Source organism: Astyanax mexicanus, chromosome 19, assembly GCF_023375975.1.
Source record: "Astyanax mexicanus isolate ESR-SI-001 chromosome 19, AstMex3_surface, whole genome shotgun sequence".
Lineage (NCBI taxonomy): Eukaryota > Metazoa > Chordata > Actinopteri > Characiformes > Acestrorhamphidae > Astyanax > Astyanax mexicanus.
The window spans coordinates 537501-564310 of NC_064426.1; the positions used below are offsets into that span (position 1 = coordinate 537501).

At 37.3% G+C, this 26810-nt stretch overlaps 2 protein-coding genes across 7 annotated transcripts in view; both read right to left on the reverse strand.

The window, feature by feature from the left end:
* The window catches only part of rab28 (RAB28, member RAS oncogene family), a 41347-nt gene extending 28236 nt beyond the window's left edge, over window positions 1–13111 (reverse strand). Inside the window, exons 1-3 of one of the 6 annotated variants that reach the window (XM_049467781.1) lie at window positions 12906–13111; window positions 11877–11980; window positions 2733–2829 (exon numbers count right to left, since the gene is read on the reverse strand). In XM_049467781.1, the coding sequence (XP_049323738.1) occupies window positions 2733–2829; window positions 11877–11951 (172 nt within the window). In that variant the 5' untranslated portion in view covers window positions 11952–11980; window positions 12906–13111. Of the gene's footprint in view, window positions 1–2732; window positions 2830–11876; window positions 12223–12805 lie in introns of those variants that run through there. The other 5 variants (XM_049467780.1, XM_049467779.1, XM_049467783.1 and 2 more) reach the window with 5 other exon arrangements.
* Window positions 13112–19481: 6370 nt separating this feature from the next.
* On the reverse strand, window positions 19482–25166 carry nkx3-2 (NK3 homeobox 2). Its single transcript, XM_007260339.4, has 2 exons — window positions 24488–25166; window positions 19482–22037 (listed from the first exon to the last, which is right to left on the reverse strand). Exons 1-2 carry the CDS (start codon window positions 24861–24863, stop codon window positions 21544–21546), a joined length of 870 nt encoding a protein of 289 aa, XP_007260401.3. The 5' UTR covers window positions 24864–25166; the 3' UTR covers window positions 19482–21543.
* Between the last annotated feature and the right edge of the window lie 1644 nt (window positions 25167–26810).

Sequence of the window (26810 nt, forward strand, 5' to 3'; positions counted from 1 at the left end):
AAGACTGTCTGGATCAATTTATGAATCCGGGCTTTCAGAAAGCGGCAATAAATACAGTGCTCATCTAAAACTCAACAAACACACAGCAAAATAAATACTCATAATAGCGGCGGCTGTGGAAAGCTGTGTGAGCTACTGTACACTCATCCACTTCATAATATATATTTACTGTACATTTCCTGTACACGGCCTGGGGCGGGATTTTTCCATCTTATTCAAAGTCCTGAGCCTCAGAAGCAAGTCAGATAAAGTCTGATATTATCTACATATTTCTGTTAAAGCTCAGTATATATCATCTGCATATAAAATAGTGAATAAAATAGTGTTAAAATAGAATAAAATCTTCAAAATGTTAAAGCAAAGCGGTGATTTGATTTTTAAACACATATAGGATATTTAGATATATATTATCTACAGCAATCGTTACTTACTGCTATTTAATACAGTGTGCAGTATGTGATTTATAAAATAGTTTACTTGAATTGCAGGAAAGAGGAAGACAGGTAGAAGATGGAAAAAGAAAGATATTAAACTAGATAATGTTAAGCTAGTTTTATAGTACAGATAAAAAAAAGGATGATCAGCTATCTACCGATATCTAGTGATTTTTTTTGCCAAAATATATTGCGATTGCCCTTTATTTCCTACATTTAGCTAATAATGTAAACCAATCAGATCATGGTTAGGAATTAAGGATTGTGGCAGTCCTGTGTGAGCCCATTGTAGAAGCTCTTTGGTCACAAAAATATGCAATTCGTCAATCAACCACTGGATAGAACTACAAAGATGGAGCACAACCCAAAACACTCATTTAAACTCATATACTGTATGTGTAGAATGTGTAAGACCAACGCATTGTCATGTGGAGGAAAGAGTGCAAAAAAAAAACTTTTAACACCACTAACTGAATACCCCTCTTGAGAGTGCGCTACCAACATTGCCTGGAAGGTGTAATGTATAATCAAGCCCCGCCCACAACTGGTATCAGCAGTGTGTGGGCCTGCCACTGCTGCTGAAAATAATCCTACATCCATACAACCCAACAGCAGTGGAAATCACACACCACGAGACCGGCCTGAACACCGCATTAGAGAACGATATCCACTGATTTAGTGAAGAGCTTTCAAAGAGAATAAAACTGAGAAGACACAGACACTTCCCACCTCACACACACACACACACACACTCACACTCACACACATTCAGAAAGCAAGTACTGAACACCTTGGTAAAAACCACAGAGCTACAAAAACAGCATTCACACAAGACCAAACAAAACACAAGCTCTTCATTTCCTTAAAGCTTCAATAGACGATGGAGGACGTCCAGATAATAAACCCCGTTCCACCATGGAGGAGAGCTACGCTCTAAACACTGAGTCAACAGAGCGCATATAGACAGAACCTGAATTCAAGCTGTTTTATATTAAGCTGTAGCAGGGTGGGCAGGTGTAATGGGTACAGCACCCCACAGAAAAAAGTGGAATATAGGGATGTTTCAGATTAAAAAGGCACTCTGAATAAAAAGAATATATATACATAACTATCGCTACACCTGATGTAAACAGTCCTGCCTTTCATTTAGAAAGGTTTGCATTGGAGGCTTTTTTGTGGATGTGGTAAATTTTATGTATTTGGCGGAGAAACCTTAAACCTGGCAACTCTGACTGAGAGCGGAGCAGGTAGAGGAGGGGCTGATGATATAATTAGCCTGGGTATCAGATTACACAGGAATTACAATACAAGAGTGCAGTGCAAAGGAAAATACTGATTACAAAATCAATAAATACTAATAAAAAAAATCACGACATAAATAATAAAAGTACTTAATGTTTCTTCGATATTTATGTCCATTGTCATTTGGTACTAATACATATCCTTGTCAGTAAAATAGTTAAAAATTCTCTTCTATTTGAGTAAATATTTGTAAAGTAGGATATAAATTCTGTTCATATTTAAAATTTCCTGAAAATAACAACATACAGCCTGTGTGATGATTACGTTAATATCAGTACGTCAGACTATCAAATGATCTGCAATATCAGCTTAGGGTGTTGAGTGTTTATCTGTCAGTGTGTATAAAGACTTTTAAATTCATTTAAAAGCTTTTTGATCAGTGGTAGGATGGTCCCCCTTTAATGTGAGTCTTGGTTCCTCCCAACTCTCTGCAGCTCTGGGGGTTCTGTATTCTGTATTTTCTATGTTTAATGTTTTGTCTGATTCTTTGTCCTGTGATCACGTTTCTGTAAAGCTGCTTTGTGAAACACCAGTTGTAAAAAGTGCTATACAAATAAATTTGATTTGATTTGAGTGTGGAGTAAAATGCCTTGGATTATATCCCTCACAATATAAAGGAAGAACATGACAAAAAATAATCGTGACTAATCGACTAATCTAAAAAATAATCTACAAATTAGTAAACCAATAAAATAATAATTAGTTGCAGCCCTAATTATAGGATGAATATTTTCACAAATACAAGGACAATCTAAAAACATTACATATGTAATAGAGCAGCAGTTTATCAGGTTTACTGTGGTCTGTTAATCTCAGACTGTGCACTTGAACTGTCCTGCAGTCAGACTGACCCTGAGCAGATCAGACACCGCTCTTAATGAGTCTGAACTCCTTCAGCTTTCACTATTATCTAAGTGCTGACACTGAAACCTGTGTGTGTGTGTGTGTGTGTGTGTGTGTGTGTGTGTGTGTGTGTGTGTGTGGTTTCCCTCTCACCTGGCAGGGTGATCCTCTTGAGGAAGAAATCCAGCCCTATCGTCTGTTTGTACTGTTTCCCAAAAGCCTCCTGCGAGAACCGGGTGGCGAGTGACGTCTGAGACAAAGAGAAAGAGAGAAAGAGAGAAAGAGAGCAGAGGGAAAGAGAGAGGAGAAAATGAAATAAATCCATTTAAATGAAAAGAAACAAATGAACAGCTACACATTATACTATTATTACTAAATTATTATAAAGTAGACAAATCTTTGTACCAACATATCTGGAGATTATGTACAGATCCCTAAAAGTGTAATATTTCAACAAAACTTAAAAAAAAAACTTTATATCATGGATGCATCAAATTTTCAGAAACATATAAAAAAAGAAACAAATATATACAGATAAATGGAGTTTATGATGATGCAATCGAAACAAAGCAATTCAGCTAGGGTTGTTAAAATGTTCAAGAGTTATTCAATATTTAAGTTAGTTTAATATCCTTTTTTAAGAATGGCAAAAATACATTTAGGCTATTTAATTCATTAACTTAATAAAAAGATTCATAAAATCCTGCAAAATCATTTGTGTGGCCTTCATACAAATGTTCAAATTCTTTCTACTTTGGTCAAAAATGTAAATCTCGGTGCACTGTACTTTACACAAACACACACAAATTCATTTCAATACATGCTGTTCCCCCTGCTCTGCAGACAGGGTGTAGGGGTAAAAGAAAACACTGATTCTGATATTGTATTGTGATATTTTGATTTGCAATATTCTTGCAATACCACTGATATTCAAAAACACACAAATGATTTTTGTTTATTAATTGAGATGTAAAGATTGGTGTCAGAAGGGGCTCATTTAGTGTTGTGTTTAACTCATTCCCACTAGATAGCAGTATTGTGGTCTGTTGTTAGATCTCACTGTTCTGACTGGATACAAAGTAAACTTTCCTTTTATTTAGATTTTATAAATATGATAGCAGGTTTTTACACTATGACAATAATAAATCACAATATATGGAACACAAACAAACAGTTTTTCCTATTTATTGCCAATGCACCGCCCTAGTGTGCGTGTGTGTGTGTGTGTGTGTGTGTGTGTGTGATTAGTGTGGGAGGACAGGCGGGCTGGAGTATGACATCACCTGTAACTGACAGCAGCTTAATGTAGAACATCACAGCCATTTAGGAACACACCTGTGAGGGAGTGTACACACTCCACACAGCACATAACTCAACACGCCTCACACACACACACACTCTCTACCCGTACAGAGTATGGAGTGTATGCGGTGTGTGTGTTCTCGGTATGGAGGGTAGAGGGGTGCGTGGGAACGCTGTGTTTGTGCCAACTTCCATTCAGACTGATGGATGAGAGAGAGAGCAGTGAAGGGCAGAGCGTCTGAAACCCTGCAGATACAAACTCCAAACTACTACTACAACTCCTTTACTGAGGATTAATACACACACACAGTAACACACACACCAGCATCTACCTGTAATTAACCCTATATAAATATATAAATTAACCCTATATAACTTTAGTATAAACACAAATCAAATTAAGCCAATGATCAGGAAGAATGTCTACCTGCAATTCAGTTTGTTTATTTGTTTTTATTTTATTGTTATACAGAGTTAATTACAGGTAGACTAATGTAGTCTCCACAGAAATGTAACTAAGCAACGTGAACAGCAGCAGGTGTGATTGGTCGTGGACTAGGGCTGCAACGATCAGTTGATATAATCCACAATGTCGATTATTTAAATTACAAAACTACACATTTTATTGTAGTCATTTCTTTAAGCATTCATTTGTAACAGTACTGCATTACACAAAGTGATGGGGACAAAAGCTCACTCACACAGGTTACACACTCAACATATACTGGGTGCCCAAACACAGCATATTACAAATTTACTCACGAAATATTAGTACTTTCCATGTTTAAACAACATCCAGACATTTACATGCCTTTTAAATCTTATGTTCAGCTTTTTCTATCATTTTTTATAGGTGGAGGACATGGCAGAAATAATCGCAGACTAATCGAAAAAATAATCATCAGATTAGTCATTAGTTGCATCTCTATCATGGACACAAAGAGGCAGAAGTATAAACCAGTCTTTGTTGGACAGTTGTGTAAAAGCAGGTAAACGTCCTGTGAAGTAAACCTGAAGTTGCACTGAGACTTTTCCAGAGATTTCCTGGAAAGCAGACATTACTTTAACATAAAATCAACACCATCAAAAGAACACACCACCAGATACCAGTGAACGAGTGCACCAGTTATACTGTGTTATATATTTTAGTAACATCACCAGTACTGCTCTTCTAACAAAGAGAATCACTGCAGTGAACACAGAGCTACCACCATGATCCCTGTGAAAGAGAGGAGAGGAACACTCACACACACACACACACACACACACACACACACACACACACACACAAACACACACAAACACACACACAAACTCTCTCTCTCTCTCACACACACACACACACAAACTCTCTCTCTCTCACACACACACACACACACACACACACACACAAACTCTCTCTCTCTCTCACACACACACACACACACACACACAAACTCTCTCTCTCTCACACACACACACACACACACACACACACACACACACCATCTTGTTCTTGAATGGATCAAGCTCTCAGTCACGGGCCAACTCAAACTGGTCCAGCAGCAAATTACTGCGAACACTCAGCGGTGTAACCCTGACTGAATCACTCTCTGCCCAACTCTTTCCCTGCACTCTCTCTCTCTCTCTTTTACTCTCTCTCTCAGCAGTAACCGTGCTGTCAGTCAGGGAGGCCGTGGTATTTTCTGAATGGCTCACTTTTATTTTCCTGCTCCAGTTTTTTGCTCGGCTAACAGAGATGAAGTTAAAGCTCTTAATTTCCGTGGAGACGTATATAAACAAAACTCGTTAACCTTTAAAATAAAACCTGAGAAGAGAGAAATCACAGTGATCTCGGCTTGGTGAACATTATAGAACTACTGGGACAGAATTACATTTCCATGAGAAGGAAAGGAAAATAATTACTGCTGGTAATTTGCTTCTTTAGGAATCTCTATATACCATACACACTCCTTTTCCACCGCACTAATACACACTACTATATTATTCCTACTGTTGTTTAGGTACACAATTTTTTTATTGTCCATAATGTTCATTGTCTGTTTTGAAATTAAGGGTATTAAATAAAAAAAATAAAACTGCAATTTATTAATGTAAATGGTATGTAACAGGTAGGGGTGGGCGATATGGCCCTAAAATAATATCACGATATTTCATAATATTTTTGTGATATTTATACTCTTGGTGATATGACAAAACACTGAATAAAAATAAAAAAATATTTAAAATAATACAATGCTGCAACAAAATGAAAATTAAATCTTATTATTGCATATAATATGATATGGCACACCCCTAACTGAGATATTAAAAAAATATCCAAGAATTTTATCAGATTTGTAACAGAAGTCAATGATCCAAAATTATTAGTCATGATACTAATAATAATAATAATAATAATAATAATGCACTCCAGATATCTCCAGGAATAAAGTAAAATAAATGATACTGAACAGATATAATCTGTCTCTAGTAGATATATAAAGGGAAATGAGAACAGTGTGAATTTTTCTTTTGATAAAAACAGTAAAAAAGTAGAACCCTGGTGTGATAATTAGGGGTGGGTGATATATAGGCACCATATTTCAGGGTATAATACCATAGTTCACCATATTCAAAAATGTTGGTGATATTATTGTGTACGATATGATATGGCACACCCCTACTAACAAGTATGAACTTGTCCAGCTGTGTACTATACAATAAATCCAGTAAAATTACATTAAAGACACAATTAGGAGGGATTTAGTCTTTTCTCTAGCTGTTACTGGATCTGTGGGCAGCAAGCGGAGGAGAAGTGGAATCCTGGACACTAAGCATACGCCGACTGCAGACTCAGCCACCCAGTCCAGGACACACGCTGACTTTATAAGACCCTATATGAAGATGTGTGGATCTTTATGACTGTGTATGATTATGTGTGTGTCTGCAGTGTGCTTGGTTAAAGCTCCACAGGCTCCAGATGGAAGGCAGCACCAACACTGGGGCCCTGGAGTCGCACCGAAACTGGCACATGGAGTTTTATAGTGTTTCTTGGTAGGGTTGTGCGTTTGCGGTGCTTTGTGGAAGCCAGAGAGTTGTGTGTGTGTGTGTGTGTGTGTGTGTGTGTCTGTATATAATGCCAAGCCTTACATACACACGGGAACTGATAATTACACACACACAACTCATTTTCTAAAATTCTGGCGTTACCATCAAGCACCACAAATGAACAGCCATCCCAAAAAACACTATAAACTCCACACATCAGTCAGTCTACTCTGTGCGGACGTGTGTGTGTGTGTGTGTGTGTGTGTGTGCCTGGAGGTTTGGCGCTGCAACATGTTCAAACAGAGCTGCTATAGTGCAGTAATACTATACTTCAGTTTGCATCATTTTAAGTAGCGGAACAGAAGCATTAAATATAACAGCTGGTTTACAAAAACAACAGGTCACATCCTGCCCGGTCCGCACCTATTCTGTAGTTTAAGACTGAGTTATTTCCTTCTAAAACAAATCCTTTACATGAATCTACTACAGTCTGTAATTTTTCATTAACAAAAACTGATTCACCACATTCACACCTGGAAGTAGCCTGCGCCCTGGATAATATGATCATAAACTATTGATCATAACACAATATATGTGTCTCCTGTTTAGCTTGTGCTGCAGTCAAATATCACCTTCATTCATTAGCTTTTTATCGTAGCATTTATCTCAGGCTAACCCATGCGGACAGTGGACGGTGTGGTATAACGGTTATTATATATGTTCTGGCAGGGGGCGGTAATGTTGTTTAACATGGACGGGGCTTTGGGGACGTGTTTATACTACAAAAACCATTATAATGTGATTATTCACACCTGTTCACACTTTATATTGCACACGTATCATCATCACATCACCCAGAACTTATGCTAACACCAGGTGTGAACAAGATCTATAACATATCAACACATCGCTTCTTCTGAACATGCTAAATATATAAAATGTAGCTGAGAAGTCAGTAAGCGATATATGATTTAACATCGTTAAACACTGATTTTCTAAACCAGCTAACACAATAATGGAAAAACACCATTGTGTATTTCTTCTCTGAAACATTTATGTACATTTAGGATAGCATAAAAGATAAGCTAAACTAATAAACAGAAACAATGCTGCAGAATGTGCAGAACTGGGTCTCTATAAAAGTATGAATGTTAACATTTGAACTTTTAATCTGTGGATTTAAATATAATCGACTGATACAGGTAAGATGAGCATGGGTACCCAGACGTTTGCATATGACTGTACAGGATTTACATAATGACGATAAGGTTAGCACAGAGTGTGCTACTCCAGTAGCCTGGAGTGCTCTAGCAGTGAACGGATTTGCCAGGATTTGGTGGAAATTTATAAATACATCCAACTTTCCATAATAGTGGTAGACAGCCTGTCTCACATCCTGGAAGAAAGAGAAAGACTTTGCCTGTGTCTGCAAGACTAACACGAGAGTAACTGCTCAGGAGTAATCCTCAGATTATCTCGGCTGGAGACCACTACTGCAGCAGCATGAGAATCAGAACCATTACAACTACAATTACAATAAAGAAAGAAAATATATATATATTAGAGTAGTGTTTCCTGTGTATACATGTGTATATACAGTTGTGGTCAAAAGTTTACATACACTTGTAAAAAAACATAATGTTATGGCTGTCTTGAGTTTTCAATAAGTTCTACAACTCTTATTTTTCTGTGATAGAGTGATCGGAACACATACATGTTTGTCACAAAAAACAGTCATAAAATTTGGTTCTTTCATAAATTTATTATGGGTCTGCTGAAAATGTCACCAAATCTGCTGGGTCAAAAATATACATACAGCAACAAAATTTGTCAATTTTGGTGATGTAGCGAGTTGTGTCAATCAAATTAGCTTCATGTCATGGCCTCTTCACTTCTTGTAAGTGATTCTGATTGACTACAGCTGTTGACTTCTCATGAGCCCATTTAAATAGGGCTCATTTGACCCAGTGATTAGACTCAGCTACAAAAGCTACAATGGGAAAGTCAAAGGAACTCAGTGTGGATCTGAAAAAGCGAATTATTGACTTGAACAAGTCAGGGAAGTCACTTGGAGCCATTTCAAAGCAGCTACAGTTCCCAAGAGCAACTGTGCAGACAATTATACGCAAGCATAAAGTGCATGGAACAGTTGTGTCACTGCCACGATCAGGAAGAAAACGCAAGCTATCACATGCTGCCGAGAGGAGATTGGTCAGGATGGTCAAGAGTCAACCAAGAATCACCAAGAAGCAGGTCTGCAAGGATTTGGAAGCTGATGGAACACAGGTGTCAGTCTCCACAGTCAAGCGTGTTTTACATCGCCATGGACTGAGAGGCTGCCGTGCAAGAAAGAAGCCCTTGCTCCAGAAAAGGCACCTTAAGACTTGGCTGAAGTTTGCTGCTGATCACATGGACAAAGATAAAACCTTCTGGAGGAAAGTTCTCTGGTCAGACGAAACAAAAATTGAGCTGTTTGGCCACAACACCCAGCAATATGTTTGGAGGAGAAAAGGTGAGGCCTTTAATCCCAGGAACACCATGCCTACTGTCAAGCATGGTGGTGGTAGTATTATGCTCTGGGGATGTTTTGCTGCCAGTGGAACTGGTTCTTTGCAGAAAGTAAATGGGATAATGAAGAAGGAGGATTACCTCCAAATTCTGCAGGAAAACTTAAAACCATCAGCCCGAAGGTTGGGTCTTGGGCGCAGTTGGGTGTTCCAACAAGACAATGACCCAAAACACACATCAAAAGTGGTAAAGGAATGGCTAAACCAGGCTAGAATTAAGGTTTTAGAATGGCCTTCCCAAAGTCCTGACTTAAACCCCATTGAGAACATGTGGACAGTGCTAAAGAAACGGGTTCATGCAAGAAAACCATCACATTTAGCTGAACTGCACCAATTCTGTCAAGAAGAGTGGTCAAACATTCGACCTGAAGCTTGCCAGGAGCTTGTGGATGGCTACCAAAAGCGCCTAGTTGCCGTGAAAATGGCCAAGGGACATGTAACCAAATACTAATGTTGCTGTATGTATATTTTTGACCCAGCAGATTTGGTGACATTTTCAGCAGACCCATAATAAATTTATGAAAGAACCAAATTTTATGACTGTTTTTTGTGACAAACATGTATGTGTTCCGATCACTCTATCACAGAAAAATAAGAGTTGTAGAACTTATTGAAAACTCAAGACAGCCATAACATTATGTTTTTTTACAAGTGTATGTAAACTTTTGACCACAACTGTATATATCTTTATAGATGTGTATATATATCTTTATACATGTGTGTGTGCAACTCGTATACAAATGTATAACTCTAAAACAAAAGCAAATTTACAGGAGCATTTCTATTGGTCAATTTATTATGAAACTCTGATATAACATAAAAGTATCAGATTTTGGAAAAACAAATTTTAATTAGGGCTGTAAAACATTAACGCATGTGATTAATCTGGAAAACGTAACATGTTCATTTATTTACACAAATTAGCCTGCTGATATATAATGTAAACATAGAGTCAGTACTGTCTAGTTCAGAAGGTAGTTTATTTTTTATGCTGACAATATCTCTCTCTATTTTGTTCACATACACATATGTGCATTAATTAGTGTGATTAATCAAGATTAATCACAGAATATTACTGTGATTAATCTGATTTTTTAACACCACTAACCATAACACATTTTCAGTATTTTCCAATATACTAACATGAAGTTATATACTAGTCAGCAGAGGGTAAATCCATGCATTCAGTAGGTCACACACACACACACACACACACACACACACACACACACACACATACACACACACACACACACACACACACACAGGATTAAGCTCAGGGCAGCATTAATGGGTTTAAACAGAGATGCTGCAGAAAAGACTCCAGCAAGCCCATAACTCACAAATGATCAGGAGGACTGTTACTGAAACATGTGAAGAGTCTTAAGAATGTTCATCTACATCATGCACGCTACTGTCTAGAGATTACATACAGGAACTATATATTAAATCAAGGAAACAAGTCTATTGATTTAAACCAAACTCATTTTTAGTAAATTAAGAGGGAATATATTTTAAAAGAAAGAAACAATATATATAATTTATTATTTTACAAAATAATAAACTATTTATTATATAATGGTAAAGCTTTTTCTAAATATTTTTTTCAAATCCTGCTGGAAAATGAAATCCTCATCTTCATAAAAGTTGTTTTCAGCAGAGGTTCAGCATGAAGTGCTGTAAGATTTTAGCTGGAAAACAAAACTGCACTGACTTTAGACTTGATAATAAAACACAGTGGATCAACACCAGCAGATGACAGACATGTCTCTCCAAACAAACCATCACTGATCATCAGTAAATTTTACATTTCATTTGAAGTAAATTAAGGGAGCAGAGTCTGGAGGAAGAGCGCAGAGACGCACAGTCCAAACTGCTCGAGGTCTAGTGTGAAGTTTCCACAAAATCTTACAGCACTTCATGCTTCCCTCTGCTGACAACTTTTATGGAGATGCGGATTTCATTTTCCAGCAGGACTTGGCACGCTGCCCACAGTATATAATATTCTTATTTTCTGAAAAACTGATTTTTGGGTTTTCATTGGCTGTAAAGCATAATCATCAACAGTAAAATAAATAAACGCTTAAAATATGATATAAAAAATTATTTTTTACGTTTTTTCTGAGATGCACTAGTACACTGCAATGCCTTGGGTTAGATGTTTTGGGAATTGCAGTGTTACTGCTGCACCATTTAAGGTGGAACGGATAATTCCACTACAAACCTGTTCACACTATTCACTTTATGAAGTAACTGTGCATTATTCGTGGTTTTTGACACAGCTAAATCTTCTGTTATTAGTATGTAACATCATGTTTTAGCAGACAGATAACAGAGTGCAGCATTAACATTAGCATTAGCCGTTAGCCTCTGGGCTCTGGGCTGTAAATCCCCTTACCTTTCCTGAAGCTCCGTCTCCCACCAGAACCAGCTTCAGCTGCCGGTCCTGGCTCTCCTCCTCCGAGTCAGACATGGCTGCGGGAGAGCAGATCGAGCAGAACCCTGGTGATGAAGATGGTGATGAAGATGAAGATGATGAGAGAAGAGAATAAACCTGGGAGAGAGTTTCAGAGATCAGAGGAAAAACAGTGGAATCAACACGGAGCAACCGACCGCCATCTTCACCCCAACAACACGGTATACACACAGGACCGAACCACCGCTATAGTCTACTTTTACAGCACCAATACTGAAACTCTGATTAATAACATGTACTAATCCGCGCTTTATTAAATAATAAATCATAAGTGTGAACGTGTGTACAAACACAGAGTGATTTAAACTGGATTAAAGGTGTCCTCTCCTTCACTCCCCCCCACATCCAGAAACATGGTCTCGCCCAGCATGACGCGTCCTCGTTGCTAAGGGGACTGACTGACTGTGCGCGTGAGCGTGCGCGTGTGCTTGTGTTTGTGTGTGTTGTGCATCAGTGCTATCTGGCTTTTTAAAGGCCTCATACTAAAAGCTGAAACTATTCATTATTTTAAAATTGATTTTTTTTTTGGTGTTTGGTTGTTTATAGAAATCCTACCACGGCTTATTTCCAAATCTAAAAGCATCCGCAACTATATGTACAAGGTCAATTTTTTCAACACTGAATCTATTACTAATAGTACATGTATTTTACTATTCAAAACATATAATGGTCAATCTCAGACATCAACAACGCTGTTAAGGATAGTAAGGAACACTCTTGTTCCTTATTATTGTTGTCTATTATAATCCAGTTTGCTTTTTTGTATAAAATTAGACCAAAAAAAAAAAAAAGATGATAGCGCCTAATAACATGGTGCGCCTTATAGTCCTAAAGTAGGTATTTTAGCTTACCTGGTGTGGCCACAGTGTGGTGATATTTCATGTTAAAGCTGTCTAAAGACCTGCTATATCCACAATATTCGGTTCGTTTCTGTTTAGCTATAAAACTTACCTAGCAGAATGACTCACAAACAGTGTCTAAGTTTCCTACAATGTCAGAAAAGTCCGTTAGTTGTAAGCTAGCTAGCTAACAAAGTATTTCTTTTTTGTAGGCAAATAAGACATTGTATAATGATATAATTAAATATACGTGACCAGTTAGCTTACCGCTAACTTTAGTTACTAGTCCTGAGGTAAAATTCCGTTGGTCGCGAGGTGAGCCGTTACTTTTTACATTTGAAATGATGCGCGGGATGATTCACAACTGCAGGAGTCGATTCCTGTTCAGACAGGAGGAAATACAAGGAGTCGGTGCAAGAGTCGATTCTACGCTGTAATGCTACAGTAATGTTGCATTAAATTGTGTTTGCTGTAGAGGATGAGGTGACAAACTCTACACAATTACATTTACCTACTGTGTAACTGTTACATTAGTAATAACGCTTGAAAACAGATTCAATTGGATCCATTGTTTAATCACAGGATGGAGTAAGAAATCTGAGTAACCCAATGTTTAGCAAGGAACATTAAATAACATTTTCTGTGAAAAAAAAATCTGTAGTTGCATAACATATTTTAATGTTAATTAGAGAAGTAACCCTTATTTACCATTACTCCTCATAGGCATTGGTTAACGTTGACATTCTGACATTGAATTAACGCAATGTAAGGGTTTTGTATGGTTAGGCTGAGCTCTTCACTTATAATGCTTTTAAGAGAAATCTGCTTCCCACAAATAATAATATTTATTATTATTTAAATGTCAGATAGCATATAGTACAAGCAATAAGAATAAAACACAAACAAGATGTACATATTTAATGTAGGCTAAGTAATGTTTAATACAAACAATGCATAACACAATAAATCATATGAGTGTTTTTGTTTTAGGACCCTAGACACACACACACATGATGAATACTCGATTAACTCTTAAAAACAAGGTTATTCAAGTCTTCAAGGGTTCATTATTATATATTGGTGGCAAAATTCGAGTCACTATTGTTGAGTTTACTACACTACTCGTTTGCTTCGGTGGAATATTGTACTAAATATGTTATTTTACTATCAACAATAATGGAACGTTTTGTTGTTTAATCGGGGTTAAAATGAGTTCTTAAATATAGATGCAATGTTTGCACCCCCTTTTTAAATTGACATTTATGTAAATGAAAAAAAAAACAATAATGGTTAATATTTAGGTTGCATTGCATCTCGAAAAACAACGTTCTGAACCAGCTTTCATTTAAAGGATTTAAGTGATTAAAAATTAATGTTGATTCGACATATACAACAAAAGTGCATGCAACTGTTGATAACTGCTGACAAATAACGCTTTAAACATTTACAACAAACTCAAGAAGAGGCTATTTATACTAAATATGTTGGCAATTACTGTTTTGTGTTATTAATAATCAATGTCATTGTCGGTTGTTTACACTGTTGGTAAGTAATTCGGTTTATTTTAGTGAATATAATAATATTCTATTTGATTAGACTATTCATTTAATGCAACTTGTTCTATTATCGTTAATGAATATATTGAATGTGTGAAGCCGTGTGTTTTCTCGTTCTCGCGCATTCAAACACTCCCTTTGATCTCCCCGCGCACGAGAGCAGAGCGAACCAAGCGCGCCCATGATTAGCTTTAGCGCGCGCTGTCAGCATGCATCCAGGTGAGCGAGTGGAGTGGAGGCTCGCACGTGAGGGGGATTTGGGGCGCGAGGCTGAAGCGCTACTTTGGTCCCATTAAAGGGGAAAGGGTAAGATTAACCCCGCCCCCCTACACCCCTGCTTAACCCCCCCCCCAAACTTACCCCCCATCCCCCCTTTACCTCCCTCTCCCGCCCCCAATTGAATTAATACCCCCTGATTAGGCGCTATTAGGCCCGTCAGGCGCGCGCTATTAGCACGAGGACAGAAATCACCTTTGACGTGTCCAATCACATCACAAATACACAGCAAAAATAAACACACACTCTCTCTCTCTCTCACACACACACACACACACTGTACAGCAGGAGAGAGAGTGTGTGTTTAAGTCCATCTGTGAGTCATTCAGTCTATAGAGAGAGAGAGAGTGTGTGTGTGTGTGTGTGTGTGTGTGATCTCTCTCTCTCTCATTTCAGCTTCCCGGAAAGTTTAACCATCGCGCGCATTTATGGAGAGGAATTTAAAGCTCATTCAGCATCATTACACACACACACACACACACACACTCCACAGAAAGAAGAAGACTTTGAGAGACCGCGACTATGTGTGTGTGTGTTTTTTTTTTCTCTTTGAAAGAAAAAATAAAGAATATATATTTATACACAAACAGTAACAGTAAAAATATCACATACATTATATATCATATACATTTTGAAAACCCTTCTCATTTTAATTTATTTCTTTATTTAATATATTTTCTACATTGTAGATTAATATTAAATATATGAAAACGATTAAGGTTCACATATGTAATTCTGTAGTAAAGTGTATAAAGGTGTTTTTCCTCCACATTAATCTCCTGATCTGAACCTGATGAACTGAGATGGTGATTTGAGGTGATTTAATTGGGAGGAGCTGGAGCTTCACAGCGAAGGAAAAGCAGCAGCTATTGTTCAGTACCTCCAGAAACTCCTTCCTTCAAGACGCTGAGAAAACTATTCCAGGTGATTCTCCCTCATGAAGATACTGAGATTAAAATCTCACCAAGAGTCTGCAGATCTGAACTCAAACACACATCTGATACTTATTTAGTAGAATCTAAAACAGATTCTGGTTTGTAAATAAATCCACACATACATTAATTTATGTCTTTAGAATGAAAAACAGTCATATTTCTATTTATTGCACTCTTTTCTGATTGGGTGCACCAACAGGGTTAAACTGTATTAATATTTTTTATGCATCTGTGTATAAACACATCTTAATTATCACAGTGATCAGAATTAATTACTGGATAAATTGTAATCAATAACACCACTACAACAGACACTACAGAACCACAGAGCACTACATACAGCACTCATCAGAACCCGCTGGAACCCATTAGAACCCGTCAGAGCTCACAGCTGCTTCCTGTAAGATCAGCACTTCTGGAGGAGTCGGGTTCATTGTGTAACAATTTTATCCATTTCAAACCACACGTTTATATCCTATACATTAACACTGCCAGCTCACACACACACAACACACACACACTTCACTATATTTACTATAATTTACACTATAGTGCATAATGTATAGAGGATGGTGATAAAGAGAAAGAGAAAGAGGGAAGATAAGGAGAATAAGTTGAGAATGAGAAGGAAGACAAATAGGGAAAGAGGATGTGAAAGAAGATGAGGTGCATGAGAAGAATAAAGAGGAGAAAAAGAGGTAAAAAGGAGGAGAAAGAGAAGAATGATGAGTATCAGATCAGACTCACTTCCAGACAGATGTGCTAAAAAATCACCTGCAGCTCTGAGTTCAGCCCTGGCTGTTTTGATAAGTCCTGATCATCGTGTGGCAGCGGTGACGGCCAGGAGTCCCTGTGTGCCGGCAGCCCGTGCCAGCCTCTTTAGGTGTGGCTGGTGTGACTGGCAGCAGACAGCTGGAGTCAGGATCACTGATTTATCACAGCTTTACTATAGAAATCAACTAAGAACAATATTTATTATATACATAATACATCTAAACAAAAACATAAAACCTAATATAAGCTTAATATAATATTAATAAGAACAATTACACTTTAATATATCAATATTACACCCAATATCACCCAACTACAACTCTAATAGACTGTGCATTTTACTTGATCAAAACTACTCAACTATTAATTCAACTAATTTGTTATTACACTATAATACCAGTTTTACAATATATAATATAATAAACTTTTGTCATTATTACGCTAATAAGCTGTTACTGTACTATCAAATAAATTATACATAATACGGTATATAAATATAATTTAAACTCAATATGTAATCATTACACTTTTAATTAATTATTAAGAATTATATTATTATTGCACAACACAAGCATTATTACATTTTACCAGTATCACACAAACAAACTATTATTACACTAGTATGACTATATCTTTATTACATTTTGTAATTAATTATATTGTATTATTTTTTACGCTGTAAGATCATCATGACTATTCTATTAATTTATTACCTCACTATTACATGCTTAATACACAATTTTATTATTACTATTGAATTATATTATAGTTACACAATAATACCAAATATGTATATATTATAGTGAATATTGTTATTATACTACAATAACAATCACAATTAGAGTATAATATTACATTTAAAAAAATCCTATAAATATATATCATTATTAATCAATAGTACAATTATTAAAGTATTTATAAACTTTACCGTGTGTGTGTGTGTGTGTGTGTGTGTGTGAATAGTGAAGGTGTTCAGGTGAGGCAGGTAAACAGTGGAGCTGCAGCAGTGCGACTGGGTCTCAGGTTACTTTAGGAAAGGCAGCTCTCGCGCCCGGCAGTGCTCTTGCGTGCCAGTCAAGTTCTGGTGCAGTGCTCTCACAACCCATCCGAGTCCTTGTGCAGTGCTTTTACAACCTGTTTGTGTCCCAGTGCATTGCTCTCACAACCTGTCCGAGTCCTGTTGCAGTGCTCTCACAAATTTTTTGAGTGCGCAGTGCTCTCACAACCCATCCGAGTGGCCTATTTGAGTCGTGGTACAGTGCTCTCACCTCGTCCACAACATGGTGCCCTGCTCTCACGTCCTATGCGAGTCCTGGTGCAGTGCTATCACGCCCGGCCTAATCCTGACACAGTGCTCTCGCGCTCCTGTGCAGGCAGGGTGGTCGGGACGGGCTCGGGGTTGATCTACAGCCCCTCCGGCCTGAGGAGCATTAAATCACATTAACGGGTTTTACTTCCCCGACCGGAGCGACACTGCGCTCAAAGCTCATAAACCAGCACAGCGAGGACCATCCATCACCCCCTAATCACATCACACTCACATACCATTATAACTACACTCTATTACCATTATAACACCTTAATACAACTATTATTACATTATAATCATTATTACCTTTATAACTACACTCTATTACCTCTAAAACACCTTAATACAGTTATTATTACACTCTAATAACATTATTACCATTATAACTACACTCTATTACCTCTAAAACACCTTAATACAGTTATTATTACACTCTAATAACATTATTACCATTATAACTACACTCTATTACCTCTAAAACACCTTAATACAGTTATTATTACACTCTAATAACATTATTACCATTATAACTACACTCTATTACCATTATAACACCTTAATACAACTATTATTACATTATAATCATTATTACCATTATAACTACAATCTACTGCCATTAGACCACCTTAATACAGTTATTATTACACTCTAATAACATTATTACCATTATAACTACACTCTATTACCTCTAAAACACCTTAATACAGTTATTATTACACTTTAATAACATCATTACCATTATAACTACAATCTACTGCCATTAGACCACCTTAATACAGTTATTGCTACACTCTAATATAATTATTACCATTATAAATACACTCTAATACCACTATAACACCGTAACAAAATTATTATTACACTCTATTAGAACTAATAATTAGTATTACACTCTTATACCACTATTACTATTATAACTACACTAAAATTAAATCCTAATATCATTAATACAGTCTATTTCAACGAATATACTTCACCGCTACTTTCTTCCATAGTTATTATTACACTCTAATAAGACTATCACACTATTATTACACTGTAATACCACTATTACAGTATAATACAATCATCATTACACTCTAATGCTATCACTGCACCCTAATATAATTATTATTACATTCTAATAACATTGTTACACCTAAATATACATATTATAATAACCTAATGCAATTACTAACTTGTGTAATTACATTGCATGCTAATGGTTTATAACACTCTAATGCCATTATTATTATGTTGTACTATTATTAAAATGCACTAATATACAACAATTACACTCTAATAGCATTGTTATAACACTATAATGTGCTACTATTATACTATTAAATGGTCTAACATTGCGTTATTATATTATAATATAACTATTACACTTCAATATAATATTACTATATTTTAAAAGAATTACTAAACTATTTAGTTAACTAATTACTATTACTCACTATCATGAATCTTACACTATTGTCTAATTTGATCATTATAATATATTATTATTATTATTATTGCACTCTAATACCATTATTAACTTGTAATATTTTCTTACACTTTAATGTTATTACATGATAATCAGCAAAAAAACATTTAAAACTCGATTATCAATAAACATAAAACAGAAATAATTTTAGTATGAATAATTTAAACACTAATGCATGTTCTATTTGCTCTTATTATTAATATTAGTTCGTTAACAGTTGATAAAAAATGATACAATCTAATATTTCTTTATTTTATTGTTGTTTTAAAGTGTCAGTAATATTCCTAATAATAATAAAGCATTTCTAACAGAACAGAAGCGTTCTAGGTTCTGAAGAGCTCAGTCAGAAACCACACGATACACTCAATAGCGTCTTATTTTATATGGTTTAATATTTGTTTACAATAAACAACACACACACACAAACACGCACACACACACTCGCATTCGCATACACACACTCACACAAAAATAAGGTGTATTAGATAAACGTTTGAGGTTTGAAAGTCTTACTGCTTCAGTTTCAGTACTGAAGTGAGGAAGACGAGGGTGATGAAGGTGTACAAAGTGCTGCAGAGTCTTACCCTCACTTTCCCCCCCTTACACACCCGCTGCAGAACCCAGCAGAACCGATCCCAACAGAACCGAACCAGCAAACCCAACACAGCCCATACATTCACAACAACGAGTGAAAGAGGTCAGAACCCCATCAGTCCAGGGGGTGAATCTGCTCCCTCAAACCAAGTGCCCTAGAAAAGAAGTCCACAAGGCACTCGGGCACTCTCCCACAGGAGTCCTCACTTTCTCAGACTGCTCCAATCCTGGAAATAATCCAGAGCACACGCCAGATCCCCCACAATGCACCACAACACATAGCGTCCAGTCTCTTGTGTGAGAGTGTAGTTCAGGTTCTTGTGCTGGAACTCCTGTCCTAGAACCCTTAGCATCAGCAGAGTTACCGAACACTAATCAGCTAGTGTAGAATCCTAAACACCACAATCACACTGTCTAGAACACTTGTGCATTTAGCATTTAGCTCAGTGTTCTGTGTTTTAGAGTTCTAGCTCATGCCTAACCTTCAGTCTAACTCTCTCAGTCTGTTTTATAATGTCTAGCTGGGCTTTTTTAAATGTAGCTCATGCTTGTGTTTAGCTAGAAGGTTTAACTCAGTATGTTTGCTTCCTAGAACACTTCTGCTAGAGAGCTAGAGTGGGCCTAATATTTGTTATAACTTTTGTATGTTGTAGAGCGTTCAGTGTTCTAGTCTTCTACATTTATCCATTGCTTAACTCAGATTATTGTTTTCCAGAATGTTTATTTGGGCTTTTTTTATTATTAGAAGGACTAGCACAGCTCACCTGTGTTCCTAGAAAGTTTATCATGGATTTCTTAGACAGCCTGCTTGTATGTTTTCAGCATTAGCTTGTGTTCTTCCATCCCACAAACCTAAGCTCATGCTTGTGTTTAGAGTGTTTAACTCTGTATGTTTGCATCCTATGCTAGAGCACTATAGTGGGCCTTATATTTGTTTTATAACTTTTGTAGGTTTTTATAGAATGAATAGCACAGAATACTTGGGTTCTAGTTCAGACTACTCGTGTGTGATTGAATATTAGCGTGCCTAACCTGTACTTATACTTGTGTGTTAGAATGCTAAGTGCTTGTGCTCAGCTAGAGCGTTTATCTCAGTGTGTCTGCATCCTAATCCTCATGCTATAGAGTGCTAGTGTATATCTAAACAGTGGCCCCACTCACAATTTTGTGTTTCTAAAATATATAGATTGTTTTTCTTTTGTTCTAAAACATTTAGCATTGTTTGTAATGCTTCTAGAGGTGAAAGCACAGCCTACTTAGCTTCAAGGTACTGATACACTGTTTTACCACACTGTTTGAAGAATATTTTGGTTCTAAAGCCTGTTTTTAAATTCTTTGGAGGGATTTGTACATGCTGCCGGGCGCAGTGCGGCAGAAAAATGTCTCTAAAGTAAGTATTAGTATTAGTTCCAATGTTCCACTATTTTATGACCGTCATCATCATCCTTCCATATAAACTCAGAAAGCTGGTGTAGGATCTCTAGTGGGTTTGGACAGTAAATAAAATATATTAAATTAAATATTTGTGTTCGATCACGTGACTTACTCCTGCTTTAGTTTACCACCACTGTCGATTCACTCCAGATCTACTCTAGTCCCTGCTGTACAGAACCCTCAGAACAGAACCAAAACTAGAACCAACAACCCGGCGGTGTGTTGAGGTGGGCGCCGGTGGTCAGGTAGTCCGTGTGCACTACATAGCCAACAGAACTCAATTTGGAACACAGCCCGCGCTACATTGTCCAAAGTGTCCAAACTTCGCTGTCAGTCCGTGAGGTCGGTTCGTGGGGGGATTAGTTCTAGTCTGTGGGGTTATATATAAATAAGGCGTGACGTCACTGGTTCCCCGTGGCGCACGCGGACAGGCTCCACGCGGGCAGGCAGTACGCGTACGGCGGGCAGTAGCAGGACGGTGGCAGCGCGAGCAGCGGCGGCCGCAGCAGCACCTCCCCCGGGGCGTACTGCCTCCGGTCGTCGCGCACCAGCACCTTCACCGCCACCCTGCGCGCGCCCGGCACGGCCCCCGCGGCGGAGGCGGACGCGGCGGCGGCGGAGGCGGAGGCCAGCAGGTCCGCGGCCATCTGGCGCCGCTTGGTCTTGTAGCGCCGGTTCTGGAACCAGATCTTCACCTGCGTCTCCGTCAGCTTCAGAGAGGCCGCCAGGTCCGCGCGCTCCGGACCCGACAGGTAGCGCTGGTGGTTGAAGCGGCGCTCGAGCTCGAACACCTGAGCGTGAGAGAAGGCGGCGCGCGAGCGTTTCTTCCGCTGCTTGGGCGGGTCGGAGGTGGTCCGGTCCTCGCAGCAGCCCGGCTCCTCCACCGTGCTCGAGTCTGTAATAAAAAAATAAATAAATAGTGCATAATCAATAAACAAACAAATAGTAAATAGAAGGAAACAGACTTGATTTGCATAAATCATGAAACAGAAACTCGCCGCATGAAAACGCCGCAATCTTTTCGTCAGATTTATTGAATTATCAATAGAAATATACAATTATACTTTACGATAAGGGCATGCGCGCCAATTAACTGTAATTAAATGATAGTATCTTGGGCACTATTTAAAGTAACCACAATTTGATGCTTATTGGTGTTGTGAATAATAATGAATTGACACATTAGTTAATATGCTGTAATGCTTAATAGTGTCTTAACTAGTGTCAATTAATAATTCGTTAAGACAATTTGTCGTCAGAACTGTTAATTAATGTGCCCTTACTGTAAAGTGTAAAAAGAATCATGTTATTATAGTAAAAAAAATTGTTTAACCTACATTTTAAGGACGTCACAGTAAAATCTTGGTATGTAAATCGTTTTTAATGCACCGCTTTGTTTGCTTTAGAATATAAACTCCGCACATTAATTTAAGTTAAAATTTAATCATTATTTTTTATTATGAAATGGCTTTAAATTCCATATTTTATTTTATTTGGGGTTTTTTTTCTGCTCACCTAACCCGCCGCGTTAATTAATATAATAATTAAAGTTTAGGTGCTTTTGGTGAAGCCAATTAATTTTGAGTACACGTTTAACCTTGGGTTTTTTATTTTTGGTAGCTAAATTATACTTTTAGACATAAAAACTATTCTTCTAGGGAAAAAAATGATTTTTTTTTAACACTACTCTCTTCTTCCTTCCACGCGTTTTGTTTCACTAAATAAGAAAATAGCATAACAAATAACATTTGTTTAGTCATTTGGTCAATTTTTATTTGGAATTTACTTCTGGATTTATTGTAATATTATCATCTGTTGATTATACATTGTATTGTGTGTATGCATAATGTTTTTTAATACGTAAATGTTTTATAATTTTAAAAATAGTAAAATAAAATAGTGTACACACCTTTAGATATTTCTTTTTTTAATGTTATACACATTGGATTTTTTTTGCGTGTGAGGCTTTTTTAAATCTACATGTTTTGTTTAACTTTGTTTGTTTTTGTTGTTTATCTGCTACCCAGACCTTCGCCTGTGTGGCAGGTTGATAACTGTTATGATAACTGTGCAGAATTGCAGTATTTACAGTATTTTAAATATTTATATATGTTTAATCAGATGAATCTAAATAAACAGAGCACAATGTAAACATTATTTTTTTCTTAAGTATTTAGTGTGAGTGTAGAAAACTGAGCAGCAGATCCTGGCTCTGATTATAATAAATCAAATATAGTTAGTAAATAAATCAGTGTGGAAAACAGTAAATTAAACGTAATATATTTTATATATCACTAAAGACAAAAACAGATAAATCATATCTCTGACTTAGCAGAGTGACGTCATGAGCACGATCACACACAGTGTGTGTTTACAGTATTTACTGTAGGCCACGAGCCCGAACTGAAAATAACTAATTCTGCACTAGAGAACCTTACAGAACCATAAAATCACCGTTACAGAAACGCGCGTGCATTCTGACGGTTAGACGGTTCTCTCCGGGTTTACTGACTGTAATTCTAAAGAGTAGAGAACCTTTGGAGAACCCGGAACTGTGTACTGCTAATGCAAGAATGATAAAACAGGATTTTGTACTAAATACAAATAGAATCATATTTTACTTACTTACTTTTACTCAAATATACGTGAAAAATTAAACGATTTAGGATAAAAACGTCTAAAAGACAAGTTCTAAATGCTCCAAAAAATATATTTTATTTAGACTCTTTTGCGCACAATGTTCTATTAATACTATTTATTATCACACAGTAAAAGTTAAAGTGTTGATATTAGACACATTTACTGTATATTGTAATTGTTTAATGATGTTATTGATTTGTTGTTGTTGTTGTTGTTATAAATAATACACAGTACAATTCCCAGTGTTAAATCTGATCGTCAACACAGATTTATTTATTTATTTAAATTTAACTCAAAATCTAATACCAGCATATTCACTGTGTATCTAAAAGGGAAACCTCTTGAGTAAAAAAACAGGGTTATTTACTATTAATAACTATTAAGAACCCATATATGATTTATATTTATGTATCTTACATACTAAATAATATATTATATTTTATATAAGAATAAGAATGATTATTAACAGTTAAAAGGGAACCTCTTTACCACTAAATGGATCTACTGTTGTTAAGAGTTAAATAACCATATTCTTAGAACACTTCTACGACGAGTTACAACATGCGCAACTCCTTAATAAAAATATAATAGTTTTTATTGCATTTTATTGTTTTGTATTACATCAAAACTTAATAAATAACCTGAGGGAAAATAAAATAAAATGCATGTGTTGGAACACACACACACGCGCGCACACACACTCACCACACACGCTGTTGGAGAGCTCGCAGTCGCTGAGTGCCCTCGCGCTCTCCGCGGTCTCCTCTTCTTCATCATCCTCCTCCTCCTCCTCTTCCTCCAGCGCGCGCCTGCTCCTCTCCGTCCCGCGCGGGGACGCGCTTTTCTCCCGTATCCCTCCGACTACAGCAGCTCCGGCTCCGGATCCTCCTCCAGCTCCGTCCTCGTTGTCCTCGCTGAGCCCCGAGTCCGTCTCGTAGCCCGCGCGCTCCTCCCGCGCCACGCAGGCGCTCCGCTCGCGCTGCCCGTCCTCCCAGCACGCGCTCTCCGCGAACAGCCCCGTCAGCGCGCGGTTCTCCTCCTTCCGGTCCAGGATGGCCTGGATGGAGAAGCGCACCGCCATGGCGAGTCTAGAACCCAGAGAACACGGAGAGAGCGAGCTCAAAGCGGCATGCTGTCCCGCGCGCGGTCCGGGCGGGCTGGCGTTGCTAGTTCGGGGGAGGGGGTCGTTCTCAAGGGGGGTAAATCCGGGCAGGGCGCGAGGCGGAGTGCAGTGAGAGTGAGAGAGAGAGGAACTTCACCGTCACACTCTTCACCTGAGGGGGGGTCCGGACCACTGACCACGCCCATCAGCAAGAAAACCACGCCCCACCTCGAGTCCACCCTTCTTATTGGGTAGGATGAGATAGTAGACAGAGAGAAGGAGAGAGGGCCGCTTTTAAGTTTTGCCTGTTTTGTAGCCTATTTGCACCCGTTTTTTTTTAAAGCCACGCCCTCCTGATTTGTGATTGGCTAAGGCCACCCTTCTGTAACTTTTCTGCGGCGTTTCAGAACTTGGTCAGAACCCGTGCACGGACTGATTTACAGATTCACACTTACAAAAACTCCAACATCAAAACAGCTGGAGTCCGGTAAGGCCACGCCCTCTCCTGCGCGGGGTCTTTGATCTCGGCATGTTTAATATTCTAAATCACTTCTACATGCAGTTTATAGAAGACCACCAGCGTGCTTTAAAAATCTGACCAATCCCAGTGCAGGAGGGGCGGGGCTTGTCGGAAAAAAGGAGTGGAAAAAAACTTTCATCATCTTTCATTCGGGACAGATTTTTTTTCAATACTATTTTTCTATTATTTTTTTTAATTTGGCTTCTTTGTTTAGTAGTATGTGATTATCATCCTTATTATTAAATTGTACTTTTTAATTTAAATTATTGTAAATAATTGTGTATATAATATATTGTATATTATTGCACTGTAATATAATGATAAAAGTAATGCATTTCTGTACTTATTATTACTGTACTTTATTACTATTTTTAGTTTTTAGTACCTTTTAATTTAAATTATAAAAATAATACGAACATAAGCACATGCAGGTATTTAATTCTTAAATATAATATTTTATGCATGTATATACACAAAAAATGTTAAACTGTAATAATTTAGAAATCAAAATATAATATAATCATAATAATAATAATAACAACAATCGTATATAATAAGTATTTAATAATAATATTCAAATCCAAATCCTAGTTATAATAATCTAAAAAAAAAAACATCTGCAAAGGTTTGGGCATCTCTGGTTAAATTATGTGTTTTAATTTTGCACACATTCGCATATTCCAATATTCTAAAGCATCATTTGTGTGAAATGACTAAAATGACCAAAAACTAGCAAACAATGAAAAGCAAGGATTAAATGTCAGTATAAAAATAATAATTGAACGGCAATGAAGGCCAACGATTATGAAGATTATTGTTATTATGATTAAAAGTAGTTGCAACAGTAATTAATTTGCATTGAAATATTTCCTTGCTCTCTTTTTAGTGAATAATAGTTTTATTTATTGAATTGCTTAATTAACGAGTTACTTATCAATTTATATATTTATGTAATTCATTTATAGCTTTTTTTTTTTTTTTTTCAGCACAGCTGCAGCGCTGTTTCAGGCCCATCAGTCTGCTTCTCCTGAGCTCCTACTGGAATCACTGGGAGATTATACTGGGAGATTATACTGGGAGATTGTCCTCTCTATACTACAGTCTTCACTCTTCTGCTACTGGGAAAGCACTGGATCCTGAAACTTTGCTGTGAGGAAAATCTGATTGTTCAACGTTCCACGTGCGAAACGGAGCATCAGTGAGGTTTTGGTTCTGGTTATGGATGAATAAATCAGTTTTGATAGTTCAGCTCATCCCAAAGTAACCAGACAGAACAACACCATCACCTCAGAAACCCCAATAATGAGGCTTTTATACCCCTACAGCCCACGCCTGGCCATAGGGTCGCGCGCGGCCTTTAAATAAAAAATCTCTGTTTGATTAAAGCGTGTAATAGAGAATATATT